The 27935-nt window shown below is 32.4% G+C and overlaps 4 protein-coding genes across 4 annotated transcripts; 3 read left to right on the top strand and 1 right to left on the bottom strand.

Annotated features, from left to right (window-relative positions):
* Positions 1-2524: 2524 nt before the first annotated feature.
* On the bottom strand, positions 2525-8758 carry HELRODRAFT_185038 (hypothetical protein). Its single transcript, XM_009024576.1, has 13 exons — positions 8643-8758; positions 8326-8490; positions 8029-8206; positions 7589-7708; positions 7060-7150; positions 6493-6631; positions 6255-6307; positions 5824-5894; positions 5575-5652; positions 5051-5136; positions 4830-4892; positions 3052-4333; positions 2525-2651 (listed from the first exon to the last, which is right to left on the bottom strand). The coding sequence occupies exons 1-12, from the start codon at positions 8666-8668 to the stop codon at positions 4231-4233; spliced, it is 1173 nt and encodes a 390-aa protein (XP_009022824.1). The 5' UTR covers positions 8669-8758; the 3' UTR covers positions 2525-2651; positions 3052-4230.
* Positions 8759-11882: 3124 nt separating this feature from the next.
* Positions 11883-12422, top strand: HELRODRAFT_162343 (hypothetical protein; the record flags this gene model as incomplete). Its single annotated transcript, XM_009024575.1, has 1 exon — positions 11883-12422. One exon carries the CDS (start codon positions 11883-11885, stop codon positions 12420-12422), a length of 540 nt encoding a protein of 179 aa, XP_009022823.1.
* A 381-nt stretch (positions 12423-12803) lies between these two features.
* On the top strand, positions 12804-20814 carry HELRODRAFT_162342 (hypothetical protein; the record flags this gene model as incomplete). The annotated part of the gene is made up of 9 exons (XM_009024574.1): positions 12804-12818; positions 13749-13860; positions 14027-14109; positions 15259-15376; positions 18024-18103; positions 18284-18410; positions 19109-19244; positions 19324-19807; positions 20482-20814. 9 exons carry the CDS (start codon positions 12804-12806, stop codon positions 20812-20814), a joined length of 1488 nt encoding a protein of 495 aa, XP_009022822.1.
* Positions 20815-21193: 379 nt separating this feature from the next.
* Positions 21194-23773, top strand: HELRODRAFT_162341 (hypothetical protein; the record flags this gene model as incomplete). Its single annotated transcript, XM_009024573.1, has 6 exons — positions 21194-21261; positions 21736-21835; positions 21943-22065; positions 22176-22341; positions 22894-23584; positions 23641-23773. 6 exons carry the CDS (start codon positions 21194-21196, stop codon positions 23771-23773), a joined length of 1281 nt encoding a protein of 426 aa, XP_009022821.1.
* Between the last annotated feature and the right edge of the window lie 4162 nt (positions 23774-27935).

Here is a 27935-nt window from a genome sequence, read left to right as displayed (position 1 = left end):
GGGGTTATATCAATAATTTACAAATAAGTTGGTAACTCATTATGGTCTTTTTCGTTGCAAATTGAAAACCAAGTCCCAAATATTTTATTATGCTATAGGGCCCATTGATTCGCTTACCTTTCGTTGTTTCTTTTTGAGGTTAACGTGCTCGTAAATTTTCGTTCCTCACGATTCACTAAAACATCAAAGAATGGAAAAGATTCATATTCTTTGTGCGTTATTATGCAGATTATTTTGAATTGGCTAAGGGTTACCAAATTTTTTCAATTTGTTTAGAATTATTGAACCCAACAAACACGTTGCCATCCATATGTCGAAAAATTTAATTTAGTCACAACACTTATATGCGTATGTTTTGTGTATTTGGGTGCATGTGTGCGTTCGCGTGTGTATTTGCGTGTATTTGTGTGTGTTTGTGTAGTGTATGTCAACAAAACTAACTCCAACAAACATCACCTACAGAATCGTTGAGCATGCCTGAATTTTGTTCGACTATCGGCTACTTCAGTCAGCCATCAGAACGTGTTGAGACTGGGGACACAACAAACTCAATCAACAGTTAGACTATTTAATTTATTCAATTTTTAATTTAATTTAATTTAACCTTTTAATTTAGATTGATCATTTTTAATTGTTTAAACAATTTTTTCGGTTTTCACCACTCTAAGGTCCCTAAAAATGTTGTTTGATATTAAACTTTTACTTAAATATCAGTCACATCGTTTCAATATCTAGGGGATGTTCTGGATTGTACTGCAACAGCTGAAGCTGCCGTTCGAGCACGCATACGTGCAGCCTGGAATAAATGGCATCTCCTTGCCTCTATATTGATGCGGCGTGACATCCCACTACCACTACGATCAAGACTTTATAAATCTGTGATACGTCCGGTGTTGTTATATGGTGCAGAAACATGGCCAATGACAACCAAACTGGAACAACAACTTAAACGAACCGACATGAAAATGCTCCGATGGATGCAACGAATTTGTCTGAAGGACCACATCAAATCTACCGAAATCCTGCGCCGTGCTGGTTTAGATGATATAAAGGACGAATGCCGGCAACACCGTCTGCGGTGGTTTGGTCATGTCAAACGAAGTGGAAACAGTGCCATAACTTCTCTTGCAAATGTTGAATTACCTGGCACACGTCCCAAAGGCCGTCCAAAAAAGTCCTGGTCATAAACAATCGAGCAGGACATGAAAGCTCTAAATTTAAATAAAATAGATACAACTGATCGTCTAATTTGGCGCAAAAAGTTGATGGCAAAGAAAACAACGTTCTACCTCGGGAAACCGGGTCTCTGGACGCAAAACGAAGATTGATTAAATAAATATCAGTCAAAGACGCACCATAAAAGAAAGATAAAAAATTGTGCCAAGACGCATGTAATCGACTTGTAGTTCCTCTGCGGTCAATCTTATCAGAACGGAAATTAATTCACAAAGCCGCATTGCCCGATAACGAAACAGAAATAGATAATGCCGGATAGAGTTCCGCGCAATAACTCATGGACGCATGTGTGTATGAAAAACATTAGTCAAAATAGAAATTTGTATCTTTCCCATAATGACCCTTTTGTCTGTTGCATGTGAAGAAACAAGTTTTAAGAAATAGACATTGAATTATCTGTTGTGTCCGTATTGCAGTATACATCGTGTCCATAATTGAATTTTGTAGTACCTACATACATGATCATTTGGTGGCAAATCTTTTCAATTATTTTGATAGTGAGCAGGAGATTAAATAATGGCCAATCATATTATATCTACCATTTGCTTCCGGTACTACTATTACATTTCTGTTAACGCTTCTATTAGATAATAAAATCCTAAATTTTGTAATGCTGACGTTTAATAGCAGCGTTGCGTTTACTTGCTACCACTACTAATTGTGCTGCTGCTTCTCTGCCACCCTTGTTACTAGAAACACTCTTCATGCTACTTCTGCCGATACCGCTACTTGATCCTAATGCTTATATATTTGCTTTACTGCCGCTCTACTACCTTCTACTAGTAGTACTACTATTATCATTATTACTACTACACATATAAATATTACTACTCTCAGTCCTATTTCTTTTATGGAAACTAATGCTGATAATTGTACTAAAATGCAACTTCATCTAATTCCTCTACAACTAGCAATATAGCTGTAGCAATATAGTGGAGGCAAACATTGATACAAAACTATAAAAACGCTAAGATAAAATGTAAACGCAAATTTTGCGCGCACAATGGAACTCGTATCATTTACATTAGTGAGAGAGAACATCGCCTAATGTTGGGGCATAATTGTGCTTGTTTGCAAAATAACTGATAATGCAAAATGCTTTGTAATCTGATTCTGTAATTGCGAGGCTCTCTTCTAAGTGCTTCTAAAGGTTTCATACGAATTTGTTGCCATATACTTACAAAATTATATTTTTAATTAAACAGAATTTAATTTTAATTTTCCAATGTTTTCTTCATTAGTATTAAATTTTGTTTCACTGATTTTGATTAATTTTGAAGGAGCCATAAGGAAATCAGCCTTCGTGATCGTGGCCAGCTTGTTCGTGCTTCTCATAGCGCTCTCCCTCAGCATCCTCGGAACAACAAAGAACGACTACAAAACCATCGTAAGCGCCGTCGTCTACATATTTGCAGGTCTGCTCGTAACACAACTTTCGTTTTTATTAACAATTCTAGTTGAATTATTTTTACTTGCAAATTAGAACTAGCGGCATCCAAACAAATAAATGACCATTTCGTCAGGAAAAATACGACAGAATTATTCTGGGAGGGAAAATTGCGGTTTTAAGCCCAAACAAAAGCTATAAAAATGAAATTTGCGTCGAGCCCAGCACAGCAAATAAAGCCAGTAAAAAAGTATCGAGATTTTGAATGAAGCATTAAAATAACATTCGCCACAGCATTCTAAACATTTATACAGCACTTTGGACTCACGCATGCCAACTCAATGAAAACAAATTGATCAATCAACGTAATTTAACAGATGCATAATTTAATCAACATAACGTGAAAATTTTCATTTACATAAAATCAGCCTTAGGATTAGCCATGGGAATTGTGATGTACATCTCCGCAGTGAACGACGAAGTATCACACCGCAAGAAGACCTCAGACAACCTGGAGAAAGCATTCCGGTATCGATACGGGTGGGCGTTTTTTTTCTGCGGGGCAACCTTTATCTGCTCCCTGGTGGCGGCCATCAGCAACATCTCCCTCTACCTGCTACGCTATTCCAATCTGGAAGATAAAATCACGCCCGAGTTATACGGCGACTACTTGCAAGATCACCAACATCACCATCAGCACCATCGCCCGGAATCCCTCTCACTCAATCTCTCTTCCATCGCTTCAACATCAAACCAACCAATCGATTCATCCGTCCTAATCTTTCCATTACCGACAGCGAGGCACCAGGGTGAGGCGAGAGTTTCCCAAATAGCCATATGACGCCTGCATTCACTTCTTGCATGACTTCTTCAAAATTTCATCTTCTTTAAAACGCAAAATTGTCAACGTACAACAAATGAAGTAATATTAATTTAGCGTGAAAACTTCTTACAAGCATTAAATATAATATAGGCTAATAAAGCAAAAAAATGTTAACAATGCGAATTTTTATAAACCAATTCATTAAAGGACATTTTTGAGTGACCAAGGAATGATTATACGATTTTTTTGCCATAGAAGAAAAACAGGGAGGACATTTAAATTGACGACAACAGCTTAGGAAGAGATGACATGACAAACAAATTGGCGTTTTTACCAACATGCCGAGAATTAGTCGACCGTTTTACGCGTTTATGCGTGGTCCCGCATGCTTGAAAAGAAACTTTTTAATACAATATCCTTCAAGGCCACCAAAAATTTTTGTTCATTTTAAATCATCTTGAAACTACGAACTTGAGTTTTGTCGCTTGATAATAATATTATTGAGTTATTTATTCAAAGTTAATTAAATCACAAATTCACTTGTATGCTGACTCAAACAAGCCCTGCTTGATATAAATGTGTCTTTTAATTAAATAAAATAATCTAATTGCACGAAATACAGATTCGTTAACATTATAATACATCTTGTTTCAATTTTAACTTTACAGAAAGTTATTTTTAATTAAATAAAAGTTTACAATATTTTCTATAGTTACATTGTTGCTCACGAGCTTTGAAAATATTGAAAAGGATCAAAAAAACGTTGAAAACGATAGGATATAAATCAAGTCCTTTTCGAACTGTACACTTTGACACCCCTGCTGGTTGATAGTCTTGCATATTTCATGAGCAGGTTGCCCACGTTCGTATTGCCAGTACATGAATCTCTAAAAAAATTTTTTTTAATTATGAATAACACAAATATGAGCGTTATGGAAAAAAGTTTTGGTGAATAAAAATGAAGAACATGGTCTTAATAAATTTTTAAAATTTCCCAAGACTACCAATCAATAATTAATTCAAAATCAAAATTGATCGATAGATAGATAGATGTATATGTATACGTGATGCAGCTTCAACTCTGCACTCAGCATGGATTCGAACCCCATTCCAACGCCGTGAAAACACATTGATGATTTGAGTTAACAAATCATTCTGACACAAAATAGGCTGCAATCGGCAGTATCGGTGGAATATTTTCAACTGAATGTTTAGTTAGAAAATGTTTTGTGGAACCGTTCGATTCTAACGACCAGCACGTGCATGTCAGAGCAAAATATTCCTCCCGATAAAACCATGCACTCACAAAAATGTTCTCATGTATGTAGGAAACCGTGTAACATTAAAAGTTGTTCAAACAATTTTATGAAAAACTTGCGTTACTCTAAATATGGGGTGATCTCCTCAAAAGTCCATTTTTCTTTCGTCTTGAAAAGAACTTGAAACCTACAGAAAGGAAAATATCAATAAAATAACACTGACATCAATCTTGAAAACGAAACTATTTTATAAATAAGTTAACTGGATAAGATTAGCTTTCATAACCAAGATGAGATTAAACGAATAAGAACAAATTTGTATGAAGTTGATGTATAACAAACAACCTGGCCTGCAAATCCTCAGGTAGATCACAAGCGGGAAAGTATCGAATAACTTCCGGTTTGCTGTCACGGTCAATTACTGCCAAGTTCTGTCGTGGGTCAATTGAAAATACTTCTTCACCGAACATCACTCAACTCAAGAGTTCAAGCAAGTAATAATAACATTTCGCTCCATAGCAGCAACAGTTTGTTTCAAGCTGCAATAAGAAACTGGACTGAAGCAAAATGTTTTTGCAATGACCAAGTCAATGTCATCTTATTGTACAATGCAATTTGTTCGTTAATTTGGGTTGCATGGTAAGCATGCAAATTTCACAGTTGGTTTTTTCGTAGAAGCACTAAAAAAATATTTCTACTCTACACCTTCAGTATTTGTAAGGAAGATTAAAAAAAATACATCTTTCCGATTTCATATCAAACTGGGTTGTATTGCTCTATTTCATTTTTAAATTAATAATTTTTTAATAAATTATCATAATGTATTTAGAATGGCGGAATAATAAATTATGATAATGTAACTCAACGACCTTGAGTTGATTTAAATCCGTAACCATGCCGTCAGGAACGGAAAGCTGCCACGTCTCACAGAATTCCACCAGGTTGAACTAACAGCGTCGTTCGTGTTTGTTTGTCAATTTGAAATTTACAATTTATAAGAAATAATTTTTCAAATTAAATTAGTTCAACTGTTTTTAAAAAAAAACAATTTTTATAAAAGTTATTTATAACATTCAGAATGCATGTTATGATGCGTGCGTGTATTATTTTCAACTCACTTTAGCAGTTGTTTTGAGGATCATCTCGGCATAGAGACGACACGTGTCGAGTTCGTTCAATGAGCAGGTTTCTTTTTCAAAATGGTTTAGATTTAAACGTAGATCAAGTTGAAAAGTTCACATTTTGAGAAATTAAACAGTTGAAACGTTCACATTTTGAAAAATTAAATAACTGAAGAGTGGACGTGTCGTCATTTATCATTTTATTACTACAAGTTATATTGAATGATGACATTTAATTTTAAAATACGATGGCGTCTCATCTCCTGATGAGGATGTCTAAGCAAGTCCTGCTTACAGATGCCCAGCAACAACTTGTGACGCATACAAACAAGACACATTCATTCATTCATTCTTCCATCTATCCATCCATTCACTTATTCATTCATTTATCATTCATTCATTCATTCATCCATCCATCCATTCATTACCTTTGCCGTCATGTTCTATGGTGAAAAGGCCCATCACGTGATCAGTTATTTCTCTGAAACGTCACAACAACAACAACAATAATAATAATAGTAATTATTATTATAATTATAATAATAATAATAACGACGCTAATAATTATATAAATAATAATCAAAATAAAATGACACTGATAGTTATAACAGAAATTGAAATAAAACAACAACTCTAATGTTAATGCAAGCAAGTGGTTACTGCTACCTCTTATACAGTTCCATGAGAGCCTGCTCCAGCTGACGTGATGGGATGCAATGGTACGACCAGCCATTCTCGTCCACAATGGCCAACACTGATCGAAACAGTGAACACAAATATTCAAAATCGAGCAACCTCCAGTAACCTTTTTCGTACATATTCATACAATAAATTAACTAAGCAATTAATTTAATCAACTAAGTAATTAATTTAATTAACTAAGTAATTAATTTAATTAACTAAGTAATTAATTTAAATAAGTACATCAGTTGATTAACTAAATTATTAAAACACTATCCAATATGATTTACTAAAAAAAAAACCTTTTTGTATATTTGAAATATTCAAATTTTGAAAAAAACATGCTAATAAATTTTTCTATTTATAAATATATAACAAAAGAGCAATACTTTTTAAAAATAGGTTTAAGGTAATGAATAATTTTATGTCCAAAGTAGAAAACAAATATATATATAACACACACTTAGACACACAATTAGACACACACACAGACACACACCTAGACACACACCTAGACACACACCTAGACACACACCAACACACAGTGCTGACCTCCAATCTGACATGCATGTAGACTCTTGAGACCATCTTCCAACTCCTTATGACTTGTTTGAACTTCATCCAACAAATCTTCAAATGAGTACTGTATGTATGTTAATCAATGTGTTCATTTGTCTTGTGTTCTTCATCATGTTCATTCATTTCATATTTAAAGTTATTTCACATTCATTTATGTTTGACATGTAAATTTATTTTCCATTTAAATTTGTTTTAAATTTAATTGACTGGTTATAAATTTTATAGTCAAATGATTGTTGATGAGTTATATCATCATGTCAGTTAGGGGGAAACGTCACAACATGAAATGGAAAATATTCAACACAGATTCAATTTGAAACCGAAATTTACCAGTTCTTTACTAAATTGAAACATTAATAAAAAATAAAAGTAACTGAAATCCTTGAATGTCATTACAAAAATCCTTGGTGAATACAAGTCTGCAATATTAATTACCTTTTATAAATTGAATAAAATATAAATAAAATAAAACAAAGCAAAAAACTGAATAAGAAGTAGCTACCAAATCGTGTTGATCGGTGTCACACGCGCTGTACGGATGCTCATCCAGCTTCTCCTTCAGTCTCTTCAATCGTGCTCTTCTTGCTTTCAATTCGTAATAATTGTGCTTCAGTGTTTCAACCTGGTTTCAAATTCATTGTTACAAGCCATCAGATTTAGTTAGGTTTCAACGGTTCCAATCAAATGAAAATATTTAAAATATAAATTCATTAATATAAGGCCAACTGTTTGCATTATTTTTACATTTATTTATGAAACTTTTAAAACAGCAATTTTCACACTTTTTATTTCAAAATTTGTTTTAAATGTATATAATTTCACAGCAGAATATGACATGAAATGGGTTTTAATAAAAAAAACTGTCTATTAAATTTGTCATCTTATTGATTCATACATTTATTAATAATTTTTTTCTTTAGACAAACATCTTCTGATTCTGACCTTTCTTGACCTCGTGTCGAAATCACCTTCGGCAGCAAGAGCAGTTGGTGGTGGACATTTAGACAGGTCACCCTTAAATAGGAGGAGAGAGTTTGAAGTCTCTGACTCTCTCAGATCAAATGTTTTACTTTCTGTGCATAGGACTGCTGTGTCATTTGCACCACCGCGAATCACGAAACTGCATTTAAATTTTTGCTCAAATTATTTTTTCACATCAAAATTGAATCAAGAAACTTAACAAAATGTAAGTTGTTGGGTTTTTAACTTTTATATAATGTTAGTTATGGTCATAAACACCTCCTGCTGCTCTTCAAATCTTCCAAAAGGCTCTTATCAATTTCAAAAAGATAAACATCTTCATGGTGCAAGTTTTCACCAAAGTAAAAACTCTGGACATAGTTTTTCATGTAATTTTTATCAATTTTCGCAAAATTTAATAGTTCAAAAATCTCTTCTTGAGATCTGCTGGATAAATATATTATAATTTAAATTTTAAAATAATATTTTATTTCTAAACCTGATTTTGATTTTATAATATTTAAGTTATTTTATTTAATATAAAAATATAAATAAATTATAAAATAATTTTAATATTATAACATTAATTACTAGACCTGTGCGGAATGACTCGAACTGACATAACTAATTATTTAAAATAGTAATTAAATTATTTTTTTTATTTCTTGTTAAAATTTTACAAGTCTTGTTGACGATTTAATTCTCAAAATTTATGTCTGACTGACCTGTTTATTTATATTTACCGCTAACAGTGCAAAAACTGGAAAATCCCAAAGATAACTTAATAATAGAAAAATACGTTATCTGAAATTTGTTTTCAAGGTTTTTTAAAAGTTTTAACCTTTTATTCTACATTCTAAATAGTATAATATATATATATATATATATATATATATATATATATATATATATATATATGTTAAAAGAATGTTAAAGTTCTTTTAATTTAAACATTTTTCCAAAGTCTAGGAGAATCAACAAGACACAAACAGCGAATAATCCCGTGCTAAACGAAGCATCTACACAAAGGCATGAATTTTTTTGTCATATTCGAACCAGGTCACAGCACGCACTAGGAAACAGGACCAGGTACCTTTAACCACTAGGCTATCAAGACGCCAATAGTTTTTTCAGTTTGTCATAGAATGCCCATGCGTTTGTTAAGTCCACCGTCTATTTCTGTCTTCAGGTTGTAATTTATCAAGTTTTAATGTACGGAAAAACATCTTCTAATTTCATCAAAATCATGTATGCCAGTTTAATAATAACAGAAGACATTAATAATTAATTAAACATTTGTATGTGTGACGTCATTGTTGCCAACGCTCTCACTAAAAGAAGAATACAATAACAAAACAAAATGAAGAATACAAAGCATTATGGATAGGACAATCATTGTAAAGAAGAAGCATACATCAAGTAGCCCACCCTAAATATTTTGAAATTAAAATTATGAAACGATATTGAACAAGGAACTGGCGTTAGAAGAACGTGTGGTTGTATTTTTATATGAACTATGAAAATGAATGAAGTCTCTCCTCAACAACTAATTAACATTTTTTTAATTGCAGATCATCAATCAAGATTCTTACAACTTGGAAGAGAATAAATTATTAAAAAAATTAATTTTAACTTTTTGTTTTTCTTTTTACTTCATGTATCTCCCTTAAGACCATTGAATTTAATCAAATAGTTAAAACCAGCTGATTGTAACAGTAAATATGGCAAATACAGAAACAAGATGTATTAAAAAGATATTTTTTACAATAAGACTATATATACAACCATGACATTTAGAAGAAAAATTAACTAAAAATTGATGCTCACAAAATGCAAATTTCATCATTTAATGGCTAAACTAATATTCACTTAATCTTTTTATGGAATATTTTAAAAATTTTGAACAAATTTAAAAAAAAATGTAGGTACGTGTGGTACGGAAGTTTCCTAAATTTGTTTGGGAAATGTTTCTGTGCTCATCGAGGGGTCAACTTTTTGATAATGTGGTCAAAATTTGCTTATAATGTCACTTTTTTAAAAACACTACTTTTTTGTTAAAACAACGACTTTTACTAACTTTTAATGCAAATAAAGCTCACAACGGGGGGACACTTGCCCCTTCCGCCACCTAGATCAGCCACTGCGATAAATGATGAGGTGTGCCGTCATAAAGTGATTGGTTATGTTGAAAGCATATGCTGTACTTTTAAATTTCAATTTGACAGACTGTAAATGGCCAGCAAAAATTTAAGTTTCTACAAAGGGTATAATTAATTGAAAAATATATAAAAACCTATTGATATATTTAAGAGCATGCGGTGAATAACTTAATTTAATTTGGCTAGAGTGAAAAAATTCATTTTTAAAAATAAGCGAAAAACTTCGATAGAGTTCAAAACAGAAAACATTAAATTTCATTTTGATACACAATAACAGTTTCGAAATCACAAATTTTGTTGTGAACACTTATAATATATATGTCAAGTTAATTTATACCCAACATTATTCAATAAAAAATTGAAGATGTTTTGGAAACGCATTTCATTCATTTCTTAAATCATCTTCCTTTGTTTAAAAAGATAAAAAGCCTGCTGTTTCTTCACAAAAGACTGAAGTGTTGAACCAAAAATTTAAATGAAATAGCGAAAGATGCAACTTTACAGATGAGAAGAAACCCTTATTTCATGTGGATGTATAAATAAAACAATTTCAATATCGAAATTATGTGACTTAACAACTGCTGCTTTCGTATCACGAGATAAGTAATTTGTTAATTTTGGCTATTAAACGGACGATTATTTTATAATGAATGTTCCAAAAGGCTGTTGATACTGGCTAATGTGCTTTGGTACGCTCGCTAATTTGCTCGTCCACCACCTTTTTTCTTTCATTTCATTCCTCGCATTTTTTCTTTCACTTCTTTGCTTATTCTTTGTATCACCAGATGCACACAACGCTTCTGGATAGAATCTAACTTTTTACTTGTATGCCACATTGTGTTTTCTGACCAATAAAATATGGTGAGAAAGATAAGGTAGAAAGAAAGAGAGTACAAGCAGAAACAAAATGATCGTGGACACGCGTGAGATACTACTTGTTGTATTATTACACAAATTATTTTCGTTGTTATTTGACATAGATTTACAAGATTTGTTTTGCCAGCTACTGTTTACATGTGTTGTGTGTGTGTTTGTCTGTGTGTATGTGTGTGTGTGTGAGTGTATGTGTGCGAACGAGTGTGTGTGTGAATGATTGTGTGTGTGTGTGTTTGTGTGTGTGTTAGTGTGTGTGTGTGTGTGTGTGTGTGTGTGTGTGTGTGTGTGTGGATATGTTTGTGTGGATATGTGTGTGGATATGTGTCATTTCAAGTTTCAACCGGCTTGGAAATAAGTAGTGTTTGTATGTAAGTATAAAGTCTATAAATGTCATAACTAACAGACAACATAAATATGCAACAAATTGAAATCGTGCTGTGCTTATTTGTAATGCAATACAACACAATGGTTTAATGGTAATGTTAATTGCGAAGCTGTAGCGCATTAGGCAAATATGCTGCAGTACGGTTCAATATTGGAATATATTCGATGTGTGAATGTTTTGCGTAGTTTATGTCAATTGTACGTTATAGGATATAACATTTTGCAATACACAATGTAAACCATTGTCATTGCCGTTCATATAAATTCTGACATTTATTTAAACTTCTTCATATGCTGACGATCCTTTTGTTGACTGAACGTTGAATTAAAAAGAATTGTTATCATGCGATCGTAGTCATAACTTAATTTTTTAAAATTTCGCACTTTCAATTTTTGTTTGGACTGAAAAATGGAAATATGAATTCATTCAGAAGAAATACGATATGTCTGGAGCGTCCAAATACATTGCCAACACAAAAACATGGCTTGAGTAAATTTTTAATGGGCAAGAATGTCAGTAAAAAAATAATAAACAGCAATAACGAGTCGAATGCCACATCAAACAACGACATCAAAGATGATAAAAAGGTGATTAAATCGATTCTGAAAAGACCTCCTCCTCCTTCTATTGAAGCGACAAAGTCGAATTTAAACAGAAGCACGTCGATATCATTTCCAGATGTACGAGATGAAGATAACCAACAAAAAGATATAGTTAAATTAGTTGATTTGGTAGAATCATTCCAACAAAATGACTTACCATCAGCGAAACCACCTTACAGTTTTTTGGTGACTGTGGTTCCCATGGATCAGGAGTTTACAATGGACAGCTGGAGAAGAATGCGGCACAACAGTGTCTTTGAAAGTTTTCAGGGAATTTCAGTAAGTTCAATTCATTTCCAGATCATTTTATTAGACACAACAGTGTCTTTGAAAGTTTTCAGGGAATTTCAGTAAGTTCAATTCATTTCCAGATCATTTTTATTGTACCACCTGAACTGTCAACACCTGCATGTTTGATATTAGACGAGTATATAAGTAAAAAAGTTACGTGTGTGTGATTTATTAATGAAAATTAGTAGTTTAAAATATATATTTATTGGTTCATTCTTTTATTCACCGCGTTTCACATCTCATTCAACAGTCGTGAAAATATTGAGAAAAAACCCATCTGTAATGAACGTATTTTATTGTCTTTGTTAAGTTTTCAATGTTTAAAAAGTAAATATGATGTCGCTTATTTTATAAAACTTCCTATAAAATTTTCAGACTATAAAATGGCGGTTGATATTCAAATATTAAATATGATTATTTATTTTAATTATTCTGTTAATCGCGATGGTTGATTCAAAAGTAAGATGTTTTTTCTATCTTTTCTAGCTTTTTTCTGCTTATTACTTCTTTTCTTGTTCAGGTGCATGTCATCATGTCATAGGTGTTCCTTTCATTTCATTTCTCTGCTTCTGTTTGTTTTTGTTTGTTTGTTTGTCTGTCTGTTTGTTTTTCTATGTTTTTGGTTGTTTATTAGAGCTTCAGTTATTTATAATATTCAATTTATACTGATTTTATTAATATAATTTTTATATTTACTTACAGTCTTACACTGTAAGTAAGTCTTACAGTCTCAACAGTACTAACTATTATAAATAATTTTATTTTATAAATAAAAATATTATAATTTTTAATTGATTTTTTGATTAATGATTAATTAGTTTATAATATGACATAGTATAATAAATTACTCAATCCGTCAATCAATAGTTTAGTATGTGTAACTGTAAAACATGATATGATCAGTTAACGAAACGTTAACAACATTTATGATCAGCAGATCAGGTTATCTCATATATATATATATATATATATATATATATATATATGTATACATATATATATATATATATATATAGATAAAATATATATATATAAATATATTATCTCAAAATTGACTAACATAGATAGTTAAATACAAAAACAAAGCCTATCCTCTTACCACCACACCAGCTATCTCCAGAGTAAAAATCAATCAAATGAAAATTCATTTAAATTCAGTGTTGCTATCTATTTAATTAAATAATATTTAATTTATATATATATATATATATATATATATATATATATATATATATATATATATATATATATATATTAACTAATTCAGTTAAACTATAATTATACATTATAGTTATTAAAGTTTTTTATTATGCATTCCAAAAGGCAACATCACACACTCCAGCTGGCCTTCATTTTATAAATAAAATGAATTCAATTAATAAACGACAGAGTTTTTCCTTCAACAAGAAAACGGTTTTTGACTATGAGAGGTCAAAAAGTAAATTTCTGGATCTCAAAAGAGACTCCATGTCTCGGATGAAACATTTAAGGTTGATTACAGGTTGGTCATTACTTTCATTAGATTATTTATGATTCACCCTATTTGTTATAATTATTACATCAATTAAATTTTAAACATTATTAAATTAAATTAAAATTATACTCAAATTTATTTAAATTGGAATTAATTTTATTTTATTTGAATGTAAATAATTTAATTCTAACAGAAAAGGGCTCCCAAAATCAGATAAAAGATTTTTATGAAGCAAACTATTCATATATATTTTATTTGTTTCACGACTGCATAAAGGTTACAGACATTCACCAGCAAATTAAGAGTTAGTTGAAATGTGAAATTTCATTTTGTTTTAACTTTTACTGGATTATACTGGATTATTATATTTATAACTTTTACTGGATTTTACTGTATTATTATATTTATATTTATCAATAATTTTTATGAATTTTTAGCAAATCAAAAGCAAAAGGAAGAAGTAGAATTGATTTTTATGATTTTTGAGGTATGTGTCATTTTAGGATAGCTAAACTAGCTGAGATATTAAACTGTTGATTTTATTTATTATAGAATATCTTGTGTCATCTTCCTCATCTCATTCACAAGAGATGGCATTACAACAGCATTTGTTAGTTTTCTCATATCTTTTTCATTTTGTTGGAAATTTTTTTTTAATTTTGTATTTCCTTTTTGTTACTGAGAAAATTTTTTATAGTTTTTAGGTCACGTTTTAACATTTTTTTGCATGTTTTCTCTGTTGGTCTATCATTTTCGTCTTCAAATTAATTAATTTAATTAGTGATATTTATAAATGCTCATAAATTATTTTTTTTAGTGTGAAACAGAATTCAGAGTTTAATGTACTCAATGTTATAATTAAATCTTTCTTAATTAATTTTTCTATGCCTTAAATTAACTTTTATTGGTAAGAAATGAGATTTTAATTTAGAGATGAAATCAATAGTTGTAGTGCACAGGAAAAGCTTCCGGGATGTTTATGAAAATGTCGCTCAAATTAGCCAACAATGAAAATGATCATAAATCGTGCATGGCATGCTCGTTCAATTTCATGTTGTATTATAAGACCACATGATATGTGGGCAGTAGTGCCAGTAGGTTGGAAAGTATGAACAAACACGTAATTTTAAAAGAATTAAAAATTCGAAATTACATGTTGACAAATATGACACTTACATGAAATTGATCTAGAATCCAGGCTCTCTTCAAATTATGTTCATTGAATGTTATCATGATTTAGGCAATATGATATTTTTATATTTTTGTTATTGTTTGCTATTGAAAATAATTCTCTAATCTTATGTTTCTACAGCTCGATTCATAACCCATCTATTGAGTTCTGATGTCTTATCAAGGGTAATGTCTCTTGAACATTTACAAATGGCTAGGTAACTTCAATCATAATTTTTATTTTTTTAATTGAAGAACTTCAATGAGGGATTGAGATTATTCATAATTTGGTATTCCATACTGATGTGGAATGCTGATGATGATGTGCACAGCATCTTCAAAAAGTTAACTGCAAGCACACCCATCCTTGCAGGTCAGTATGCTAGTAAATGTTTTTGTCTGGTTAATAAATGTTTATAAATCTTTATGTATGCTTGTTCATATTTCAGGATTATTAACAGCTAACACATGTCTTTGCTATTGTTTGTTTGCGTTTATGAACTCTTATTATGCTAGTGATGTTTTTATATGAATGTGTGTTAATGCCTGCAAGTTTATCAGAAGACTTTTGAGGTATTTGTGCAAAATAACTTTGAAGAGATATCATTGTGTTTGGCTTGATATCTGCTTGCTTTCATTGTAAGGTTTCATATTTCTTCATTGCTTTCAACTCCTTTCTACTTCTCTTAAAAAGATTCTGTGTTAATTGCAAACATTTTTTTGTTTCTATTTTGTTAATCAAAAATCTTCTGAGTGGCTCAAGGCATTCATTAGTTGATATACTGTTGATGATATATATATATACATACATATATGTAGGTATTCATTTAATTTCAAGATTTTGAATCATTGACATTGTCGATTTGATCTTTTTTGCTTTTAAAAGTTTTTGATAATTTGTTGCTTTTAGCCTTTTATTTAATTTTTTTTAAATATTTTAATTATTACTACTTTGTAACTTAATACAATTTGTATTTTTGTTTTTGAAATATGGGGTTAACATTAACTGATATTTTTATTTTTTAGTTTTCATTCATTTTCTTTGCTTACTCTACACAAAAATTAATCAATATATAATATGAGTTTTAATAAGCTTAGATTAATAGAATAATTATCTACATTTGAAATGCCAATCTTTTTTATTTTTAGAAACTCATTTGCACAATTAATTATGCAGATTACTGTTGACATTCTATTGCCTGCATCATTTTTGTCAGGTACTAATAGCCTATCTTATCAAATGCTTCCTACCTATGCACACATGGTTTGTTGTTCTGTTCAGTTCTTATGCATCTGTCTCAATGATCATCACTCAGTCTCTTGTTTTTGAAAAGTTGAAACATTCAAATGTTTTACTTTGGTTGGTGCAACAGTCTTCATCCCTGCCTGGTGTTTAATTTGAATTATTTCGTTATTTCCTTGTTTGTACTATAAATAGCCCTAGATGTCGTTTGTTACTTTATTGACATCACTGAGGTCTTTACATCATATCACTGATATCTTAATAACGTTTACATTATATGCTAGCCTCCATATCTCTCAGATGGGCTTCGCTATTTTTTAACTGTTATTATTTGTTTGTTTCATGTATTTCTCAATGCATAGACCAAATTAAATGGCATGTAATGTAATTAGTAGTTGGGAGCTGATAAGGTGGATATTGTGGGGAATCCCTTTGTCAGGAATTGGTTTAATGGTGACTGCCATGTTAAAAAAAGTTTCAGAACTTTTAGTTTGTGTGAATGAGGAAATGAAAAAAAAAATGTAGAAACAACAGGAAAATATTTCGTGGGAAAGTTAAGAAAAAATTACTTCATTATAAATTAAATTTGTATCACATGTTGATGAGATTTTACATTTCATTTGTTTTCAAGATACAAATTAAGTCTGCAATGTATGTGATATTAGTAGGAAAGGGAACTTTTTATACATTTATAATTAAAGAGCTTAGATGCTTTGTATACCTTGCTGACAACGACGGGTTGATCAATCCAGTTTAATGCAGAAAATAGCAGTTTTAGGTTGCCTAATGTGTTGTAGTAATGAGTGTGCTTTACATCGTTTTGTTTAATATTGCTGTTGTTATTTGAAATCACTCTTGGTTACACTCATCTATTGTTCTGTATGTGTTCCTTTAAAGAAATGCACAGTTAGCTGGTGATATTTTATGTTTAACAATGATGAATCAACCAAGCAACTCAGGTTTGTCAAATGCATAACTGCTTACTTATCATTCTATTCTTATAATTAAATTTTCATGCCACAAAGACTGCACCATCCACACCAAACGACGCAAGCAACACATCACATGTGCAGAGCGTATAATAATCTTTGAGTTTTGGGCAGACAGTATTTGGACCAGGCCCTCACGTAATAACAGCACGAAACATGAGCACTTTCAGGGATTGAGCTAACTTGCCGACCATTTGTTTTAAATGAGTTGACTGAAAACAAAATTGTTGTTATTGTTAGACGTAGAAAAGTTTTCATAATTCTTTATTAATTGAAGTTGAATGGTTTTGAAAGAAAATTTTTTGACGGTTACAAAAAGTGTTTTATTTTAATTGTTTAATAAGAGTTTTTAATTATTTGGGAGCTATTCATTTGCTTCCTGGCGCAAAATTCTATAAAACTTCCATGAATATGATACTCATTCAAAAATATAGAACAGATAAAGCTTTATATATTTTTTTTTCAATATCTTCAGATCACATGTGTAAATCATTTGTAAACTTTCAAGTGTACTTGAGACTAGAGAACAGAATGGACATGGACTAAAATGAGATAAAAATGTAAAAACATGTTTACAATACAACACTAACACTCGACTCAGATATTTAAGATATTTTGATTGAAGGGGGGTATTTTTGTTTGCCTGTAGTATATCACGTTGTTGTTATGCACATAGATATTGTTTGGAATTGGATTCATCTATAAAACTGGACGTAAATGAATGACCAGTGACCAGCCCAAATTCATTCAGCTAATGATTGAAATAAAAATTGATGTTTTCATTGCAGCTTCCAACAAGCATGCCTTCGAATCAGACACATACAGCATATTTATATTTCACCAGCTACTCAACCACATCGTTACACAGGTTGGCTACCTTTTTTTATTTTTCAGTAATCCAGTGACCTATATTCAGCAAATAATTATTTTTCTAAAGTTGCATTTTGTTGTTATTGTACTTATTTCTAAGAGTATTAAACTGGACATGTCATTTCATAAAAATAAAAAATTTAAATAAGTGATTGATCAAAATGGTAAATATTGAAAGGTTGGATCTGTACTGTGGAACCACAAGGAAGCTTCCTTCTTCTTCCTCTTCCAGAGCCTCAACAAATTTTATGTGCACGACATCTTTGAATCATTTCAATATTTTGATTACACGTCATTCAATTTTGGTTAGTTCGTAGAGTTGCGTTTGTGAATATCAGCGGATGCATTTGATGGGTTTTTGTTTGTGCATCATAATGTTGATAGCAATGATGATGAAGAATATGATATGGATTATCACGATGATTGTAAAGATTGCTGGAGAAGCTATTAAAAAATCAAATTGTGTTGTCTGCAAAGCAAGACCTTGATGTATTAAATAACATAACTGAATAGTACAGATTGTGAGTTATTGGGATTGTGAGTCAATTTTAAACAATTTTTTGTTAGGAGTATATATTAAATAAATAAGTTAGAGTTTATTATCTAAATTGTTGAATTTATTGTTCGTGCAGAAATTGACATGTAGGTTAAAAGGTTGTCAGCAGTTAGATATGTGCTTTGATTGTATTTATTTATGATTGTTCACGTACAGCTCACCATGCGTCTTTGAGGCCAAGCTTTGCATTTGCATGTTTATGTAGACAGAGATATTAATGATATGCGTGCTGTATGTGCAGATGAATAAATAAATTGATCCGAGCAAGTTGAGTGGATCAACTAACATCTGATATATTATATTTGTTTAGTTCAGGCTGAGTTATTTATTCATTTTACGTTTCACTCTTTTATGTATGGATCTGAGAAAACAATAGGACTTTTATTTCTAGGCTTTCGTTGGCCATTTTTTTTATAAAGTCTAAAAATAAAAAATTCATTTATTCAGAAACATTTTCAAAAGAAGAGTCAGAGCAGTCGAAGAAGGGATTGTCGCCATGCAAGCCTTCTATCCTTCAAAACGTCATCATCAACTGGGTGGTGGGAATCATTGATCAGAACAAAAAAATGATCTCATTTTCAGAGTATGCTCATTTCTTTTTGTTCTTTTTTTCACCGGTCTTTAATGATTATACAAAAATAATTTGCATTAATATTTTACAGTGAAAAGTTTGGCATTTCTATTGAAAAGATTTTCATGGAACTTCAGCAGCCCTTTAAGAGAGGAGGGCTTGGAAGGAATAGCACAGAACCACACAGAGATTTTAATTTTAATCTACAGTCTCAATCGTCATCAACCGTTCTTCCTAACAATAATTTAAAAGTGACATTCTCGACGCATAACGAAATGCAGAGCACTAGCAGCAATGTTACAGGTGGAAGCAGGAAAAGTAACCTCATCAAGTCGAACATCACCAGCATCAAGGAGGCCACAAACAACAGCAGTAACTGCTCCAGTCAAGATAACAAAGAAAATAAAGATAAGGAGATTAGCAGTCACCCCCACAGCAGCAGCAACAACAACAGCAGCAACAACATTGGCAGGAAGTCAGGCTTCATGTTCACACACGATGAGAAAATGATGGTTCAGAGAGTTTTGTTCTCCTGCAAGCACAACTTGAACATCATCTTCGAAATATTTCATCAGGTATCTTTTTTCATATATTTCGTTTGTTCAGTTCGGTTGTTATTTCAAGGAATTAAAATATCTGCAAAACATATGTGCTCAATTTTTTACACTTTTACAAACTCTTTCTTAATTATGAAATTATATACGGATGTCATCTGCTAAATTATTTTTACAAAGTGTGAATCAGCTAACAAAATTTGTTGAAAATGTTGTTTAATTTGCTCAGTTTAATATAAATAAATTAATTTTTTATTACGTGGTTAAACGTGGATAAAAAATTGTGCACCACCATTTGTAGGCTTTTTTGAATTCGGTTGGGCAGATAGACAACATTAAGCAGGTCTTGTTTATATACAAACTTTGGATCAAGGTGAAAAAAATTTTTTTCATTGTTTTGTGTGTGAATGCACTTGCACAACTCATCACTTGTTCTGTACCTATCATCTGTTTCGTGGGTTATTAAAATCATCTGTTTGGCCTTCATTTCCTGGAGTTATGTTTGCTTGTTTTTGCCAAACATCGCATCACAATCAACATCGTATTATCTTCAATGTTGTTTTCCTCAATGATAAATATGTTCAGTTATGTGGGGTACTGTTTCTTTTCTTCAATCCGTCTAACAATTATTATAACACCTTTTGATGTGATGCGACCTAAATGCTTAAAATGAATGAACATCTCCCTCGCCACAGGATCAACACAGACCTTTTTTCATTGAAGAACCAGAACATTCGTTGTCATCATCGTCATCTTCTTCATCATCAACAACTCCGAGTCCGCTTGTACTGCCGAATGTGTCGCTATCATTGAGTGATGCCAACAAAACAAAAATGACAAATGCAGAGGAGCTCTCCATCCTGTTGTTGGATGACGCTTGCAAGTTGGGCAAACAAAAGCTGATCCAAATATTCGTCTGTCAGTCTNGTAATCTCTTCCTCACCGATTGGAAGTCTCTTCATAGCAAGTCTAATATTCCCAATGGGGAGAAGATTCTTAGTGAACAGGCAATTTTTTTCACTCATTAATTTTACAGCGTTTCAAGTTCTTTAATAAAAATTAAGTGAATGTCTGGTTAATATTACTTCAGTAACATCTGCTAGCCATCATTTTATTTCATTATATTAGAAGTTTGAATAAACATCTGATCAATTTCATCTCACTGGTCTAGATACTTATGTACATATACATGAAAAAATATATGCAAATATAAATACATACTTAGATACATACATTAATAGGTACATACATTCTCGCACAACACACATACATATATTCACTCACATACACACATACATACATTTATACATTACATACATATATATACACACACGCACACATACACACACGCACACACACACACACACACATACATACATGCATATGCATGCATACATACAGATTGACATGTGTCGGAGAACAATTAACACATATAGGTTCATTGTGATGAATCATTCCATGAAGAGAAGTACTTGGTTAGCCTAGTTAACATGTTCATCTTCTCCATGCATTCTTATTTGAATTTATACTTGATGTATTTTTTGAACTCTCTTTTGCCACACAAAAGTATTTTGTTAAATGTACACTTAAGTTTTATCATTAGTCAATATTTATTTTATTCAACAGTCTTTTGTCTGCGTATGGGAATTAAATTGTGTGTTGAAATGGCTTGTAATGAGATTAAAGCATTGTTTTGATATATTTTAATGTGCTTTCAATATGAGTTATGAATGTTTCAATTAAGAGTACTAAAGTTTAAATAATATTTTCATATCACACCACACTGGACAAGGCCAGCCTCGATCTGGTCCATGCACGCTTTCGATATTTTTGCTAGTAATTAAGTTTCTGGTAAAGTTACCACTACTAACCTTGCTCATCAACTCAGCTTGAACTTGTGCTAATTACTTTAATCAATATGAAGCGTGAAATTGATTTTGTAACAATAGGACATGCCTATTGAAGAAATTGCTGATAATATCAAATCACATGATCTCTCCAGCCAATGAGGAACTGCTTCCTGATGACGTCATCAAGATGGTTGCCGAGGTTTGTTTACATAATTTTACCTTACAACTTGAAAATTGGTAAAATTTTTATTTATCCATCGATGCAATGATCGAATCGTTCACTTCATCATTCCACCGAATGATTAGACGTTGATGGTGACGTTCGTGCGTGCGTGCCTGCTGTCTCAGGTGTCCGTGGGGGTGTGGGACATGATGTTGTCGACCATGAAGTCGCTGCTGTCTGTCAACCAAGTCATGCAGCAGTGGGCTGTTAGTTAGCATTCATCTTACACGTACAACTATTTAACGTTGCCAGAAATTTCATAATTATAATGTGCAAATTATGAATTTAAAAACCTACCATACCGCAATGATAACAGTCTGCGTTGGACATGTTGACGAAGACGTTAGCATTTGTGGTCTACAAAGTCGATTTAGCGGCGTTGAGCAGCGAGTCCACGAAAGGTGAGAATGGTGTAAATGAGAGCAAGATGCGATTCAAAAAAAGTATGAAAAGAACTGCCAGACAACAGCATGCAAAAACAGGTTTGTTGTGGGGATTGGTTGGTTGGTTGGTTAGTGTGGTTCTGCATTCTGGTTTGTTTGTTTTTTTTTGTATGAATATTTAGTAATATTATAGAATATGTGTTCATTTTATAATTTTTACTAATGTATTTTATCATAAATTGAAGTTTAAGTTTTGTGAACACAGCTTTTTTATTTTTTCTTTCTATTTTTTAACGTCAAAAATAGGTGTACCGTCAACAAAAACGCCTGTAATAACAACAGCAGCAGCACCAGCAACAAAAACAACAACAGCAATTGCAACAACAGCAACCGCAAAAGCAACGAAATCAGATCTTTCAACAAACATCAACATCTCCGAATTTAACTCCAACCCAGCAACTTTGCATGCAACTGTCAAGAGATCATTGTTATCAATAGCTCAACCCCTCTTGATCAGACAAACACAGACAGCCCACCAACCTCCATTATTAAAACAGTCACCCATACAACAATCACCTTCCTCTTCTCTCTCCTCATCACCACGTCTGTCTCTGAAACAAGAGGCACTTCATTCATCATCACATCAAACAGCTGATTGTTCTTCATCATCTTTGACATCATCTTTATCATCATCGGGTGCCGAATGCAACAGGCACAGCGTCATATCTGCCTCATCTGTCTTTGACGTTGATTGTACATTTTCCCCTGACGAAGTCAATCAACTAACCAACTTCATGTTAAACAACAACAATAACAACAGCAGCGGCAACGATAGCAACAGCAGCACTCTTAATGGCTGCAATGAAGGAGTACGTATGGACGGCAACGACGACACAAACATCGTCGACATCAACAAGGTTCATCAGACGAATTCACTTGATGCTAATCTGATCTCAAACGATGTGAGGAAGAACATTCGGCACGATGATAATGGTGGTGATGACGACGACAAGGGAGAGTTAGTTGGTGATGTAAGTTACTCAGATAGTGACCTAACCATCAGATCATCATCCAACTTTTCCATCAACGACAGTCACCATCACAGTTACCACATCCTTAATGATATCAACGACTTTGACGAGTACACGAGTAAGACGGATGATGATGCCCACAGTCGTGATAAAGATGACGGAGACACCTATGTTGATAGCAATAGTGGTCCTGATTCTTCTGTCGACCTCTCAAAATGCAACGATAAGGATGACGAAATGAGTGACGACTTGAGTGATTTGAAGAGCTGCTTTCCATCCCTCCAATCAGATACCAGTACAGTTACATCAACGTCATTGTCAACAACGGTCGCCACAACAACGTCATCAACAACAACAACGTCATCAGTAACATCAGCAACAACAACATCAGTAACATCGACAACAACAACATCCTCAGTGACATCAGCAACGTCAACAACAACATCATCAACAACATCATCAACAACAACATCATCATCAACAACATCATCAACAACTAAAGCACCAAAGGCATCTTCACTAGCATCAAGCAATCAAACTCCCCTTGTACTTTTCACCTCATACCAAACCTCTCTATCCCCAGGTCTCAGTAATTATTGTGTACCTATACTTTTTAAACAATCAAATCTTATTTTCATCGTTTATTGTGCTGTTAAAAATTATTTTTTTCAACATTGTTGCAACTTTTGCAGACTGGCAGTGTAGTATTTTTCCCTAAGATTCAACTCATTTTTGTGTTATTGCGGTCATACAACGTTCATTTGGCAGTGTTATGTTTGTTACAACTTTGTTACTATAATTAAATCACATGTATATAGAACATAAAATCTTAGATGTATAACAGGTTTGTGTTGGGACATCTTGCTAATTGCAACGTTACGCAATACAATCAGTGATAAATACCAATAAATAAATGAATGTTTGAAAATTATCAATTAATCTTATACGCAATTTGCTAATTTCTTATTGAGTTTGAACCTTTTTAATGATTGTGTCACTTTTAACGATGATGATGATGACGATGATGATAAGCATGTTCGTAATGATGATGAGATGGTTGTGATGTGGATGATTATGATGGCAAAAATGATGACAACTACGATGACAGTAGCTTATAAAATAGCTTATGAAAGCTGATGATGATTTTATTAATTTTATTATCTGTTGTCCTTTCCCAGCGAATGATGACAGCAGCGGTACTGATTTTGCATCGAAACCGCTGAACGAGGTATGCCTACATTCATTGCTGTCAGTGGCGTCACTAGGGGGGTGCGGGGGGTGCGGACCGCACCGGGTGACACCCTCACAGGGGGTGACACCAAAATATCACTGTATATGTTTTTATGTCCCTCCATGAAATTATTCTTATCATTAATTCAGCCTAACCCGCCCAGCGCCCAGAAATGTATTATGAATAAAATTTTTTTCGTTCAAATCATTTTTGTATTCGACATTTATACCATTCAAATTCGACGTCCGAATTATTAAGCGCCGCGGCCGAGCACATTTAACTTGTTCGTGTTTATAAATTTTGCTAAGAATGCTGTATGTCTATGGGGTGTCATGAGAGGGGTGACACCATGAGTTACCGCACCGGGTGACACCAACCCTAGTGACGCCACTGATTGCTGTTGCACCATTTTTAAGTTGTTACAGTATTAGTGCGTTAGTTTACCATTGTATTTTTATTTGGGAAAGTGTGAAACATAAACCTTTTCTTAGAAATTACCAATATTGTAATATTTTAATATATTCCTATTGATTCTTATTATATTAAATTTTCTCTTTTCTTTACAGAATCATAACAAGAAAGATGTAGTTGAAAGAGAAGTTTCTACAGGTTTGACATTGTGTCCTGATAAATTTAAGATATTTTACGTCATGTTAAGAGAGGGTTTCATTTAACGAAATAACTTGATCATTTTGTTATCACCATAAGAATTCTTTTCATAATCATTGTTTAATTAGTATCCCATCATCATTCATTTAATTAAACTATCAATTATTTGAACTGCAAAATCATTTTTACCATGCTAAATCATTTTTGATCAGTTTTTATGAAGGGTTTTTAATCTTTTTTTTCAAGTTTATGTTTTGTTTGAACCATTTATTATTTATTCTTTCAACTTATCTTGCATCTTCTTTAGCACAACAGAATGCAGCTCATTTAATTTTATCATTTTCACGCTATCTGTTTCTAATTCTTTCTCTTGTGCATATAACTCTACAATACGTTTTTGTTTTTTAATTTTATGCATATTAAAAGCATATTCTCCCTGAATGTTATCTATTTGATTGCCATCGATATGTACCACAGTTCCCACAGACTCTTCACTGTCATTATACCATCATTTTAATCATCATTACAATCACATTTTCGATAATCATCGGTATAATCACAACGGATGACCTCAATATTGTTACGTTGGTAACTTGGTAACTAACTCATTGTAATGTAACAATGATCCATGCTGATAAATTGTTGGTTGATGACAATCAGATGAGATGCCTGTGGATCTCGACCTGAAGGACATGAGTGACGGGAAGATGAATGAAGATGTCTTCATAAGCACTTGGGTGCGTCTGGTCGGCCTAGCTGGAAACATCAGCAGCCTCCCTGATGCAGATGTTCAGTCCGTGGTCATTGGCAATCTGAGAACCATCAGTGACTCCATCATCAAGGTTGCTCGGACCATTTCATCTCATTGCTGCTCTATTATCTTCTATATATTCAATATATATCAGTGTACTGATTTAATTATGTGTTCATAATATCTATAACGTACGAAACACTGCAGATATTTTTGAACTCTGAAAGTGAAGTTGACAAGAGATTTCCTGTCCTCATTTTATCTCCTTGGTTGTTTCAGGTGATTCAATATTTTATTCATTCAGCTTATTTTCTATCATGTTTAATGACTGCTCAATAAATGCCTGAATTTTCTCATCTTACAAAATAAGTTAGTTTACCTTCTATGTAACGTATTTACATTTTATAAACAAGTTAAATCTATTTTTCTGGCCTGCAGATCATAAGTTTGTCAGATAAGTATTTGAAGAGCAAGTTGTCATCGTACATGTTGATGTGTGACTACCTCATTCACTTGCAGCATCATCATCTGCATCTCCATTATCTTGCCTACTTCTACTTTTCCTTGCACCTTGGACTCAACTCAAACCAGAAGGTTTGTTTGTTCTTTCGTTCGTTTGTTCATTTGTTCGTTCGTTTGTTCGTTCGTTGGTTTAATTTTTTATTAGCTTTTTTATGAATTTGTATTAGGCGTTTACAATTATAATTTCTAGTAAAACTTTGAAGAATGAATAGAAGAAAGTGTAATTATTTCATAATATTTACAGGACATAATGAATACGTTGGTGCATCAGTTCTCCAGTCAGATCCTCTCAATATCCCATCCATCCTTTTCCATTCTTATTCTAGACTTTATCAACGCCGCCACACAAGTTCTTCAGGAGTTCAGAGGCTCTGCTAAGAAGCAGGTTGTCGTTTTTTTTATGATCGATTCTGTTTTATGTTGCTGTAGTAGTTTTCGTATGTAAAACAATTAATGCTCTTTTATTTTAAGGTGACTTTAGTTCATAGAAAATGATATCAAATGATATACGTAAATTACTTGAATAAATAGCGATGTTGGAAGGAATTTTTTATAAATGCTTCTTTGAAGGTTCCTGTGAAAGAGTCGATGAGCATGTTGTCATCGTGCGTCTGCCTCCCTAGTCAATCCAGCACTCTCAATGTTATCGATTCAACAGTGCCTTCCATTCACATACAAACTTACAGTCCGAAAACGTTACAGGTTTATAAAAACTTTTTCATTTTATAAGGAATCAATTTATGGAAACATGAATATTTCTTACTTTTCAAGATTTTATTTTCATTAGTTCATTTGTTTTTGTGCAGAATCACGTAGTTAGTGTCTTGATGTCTTGCATGCAGTATGTCGATGAACAGTCTGTGTCTGGGTTAGTTTACAAGCAACATATTTCATATGACATTCCCATCACCTTATAAATATATATGTGTGTGTGTGTGTGTGTGCGTGCGTGCGTGCCCGCGCGTATGTGTCTGTGTGAGTGTATCACAATCTATATTAATTAATGACACACCACACTCAGAACCTGCTTTAAATAATATTTATGAAAACTTGCTTGCTTTGAATGATTTGTGGACATGTTTGAAAGATGAATGTAAAGTTGGAAGATATATTTTTTAATTCGTAAATCGATGAAGTATTATTGAAATCCAAATGTCATTTTTATGAAAAAGAGCATTGCATTTGAAAGGTATGTGAACATATGCGGGTTGAGTATCTACCTGTACGAGCAGATGAGTCATCAGGTACTGGATGATAAGCTGATTGAACCCGTCCTCAACGTCCTACTCCATGTTATTAATGTTGGTTATTCTTTTAATTCACGTCTACAAATTACAATTTGAAGCACTTTGTTTTTGGCTCTTAGCTCCTTCTTAATTCCAGTAGTCTTATTGTTTGAAGTTCTTTATTGAACAATTTGTTTCAGAAGTTAAAACTTAATACTCATTTTCAACCGTTTCTTTCTAAACAATTTCACTCCAAATTTTTTTGAATGAGATCTTTTAGATTTTTTAGCATTTAATTATGTGGCTAATGTTCCGTCATGTGT

The sequence above is a fragment of the Helobdella robusta genome (assembly GCF_000326865.2).
Source record: "Helobdella robusta unplaced genomic scaffold HELROscaffold_4, whole genome shotgun sequence".
Lineage (NCBI taxonomy): Eukaryota > Metazoa > Annelida > Clitellata > Rhynchobdellida > Glossiphoniidae > Helobdella > Helobdella robusta.
The sequence above is the reverse complement of the archived record's forward strand: the minus strand, read 5'-3'. Positions and strand labels throughout refer to the sequence as shown.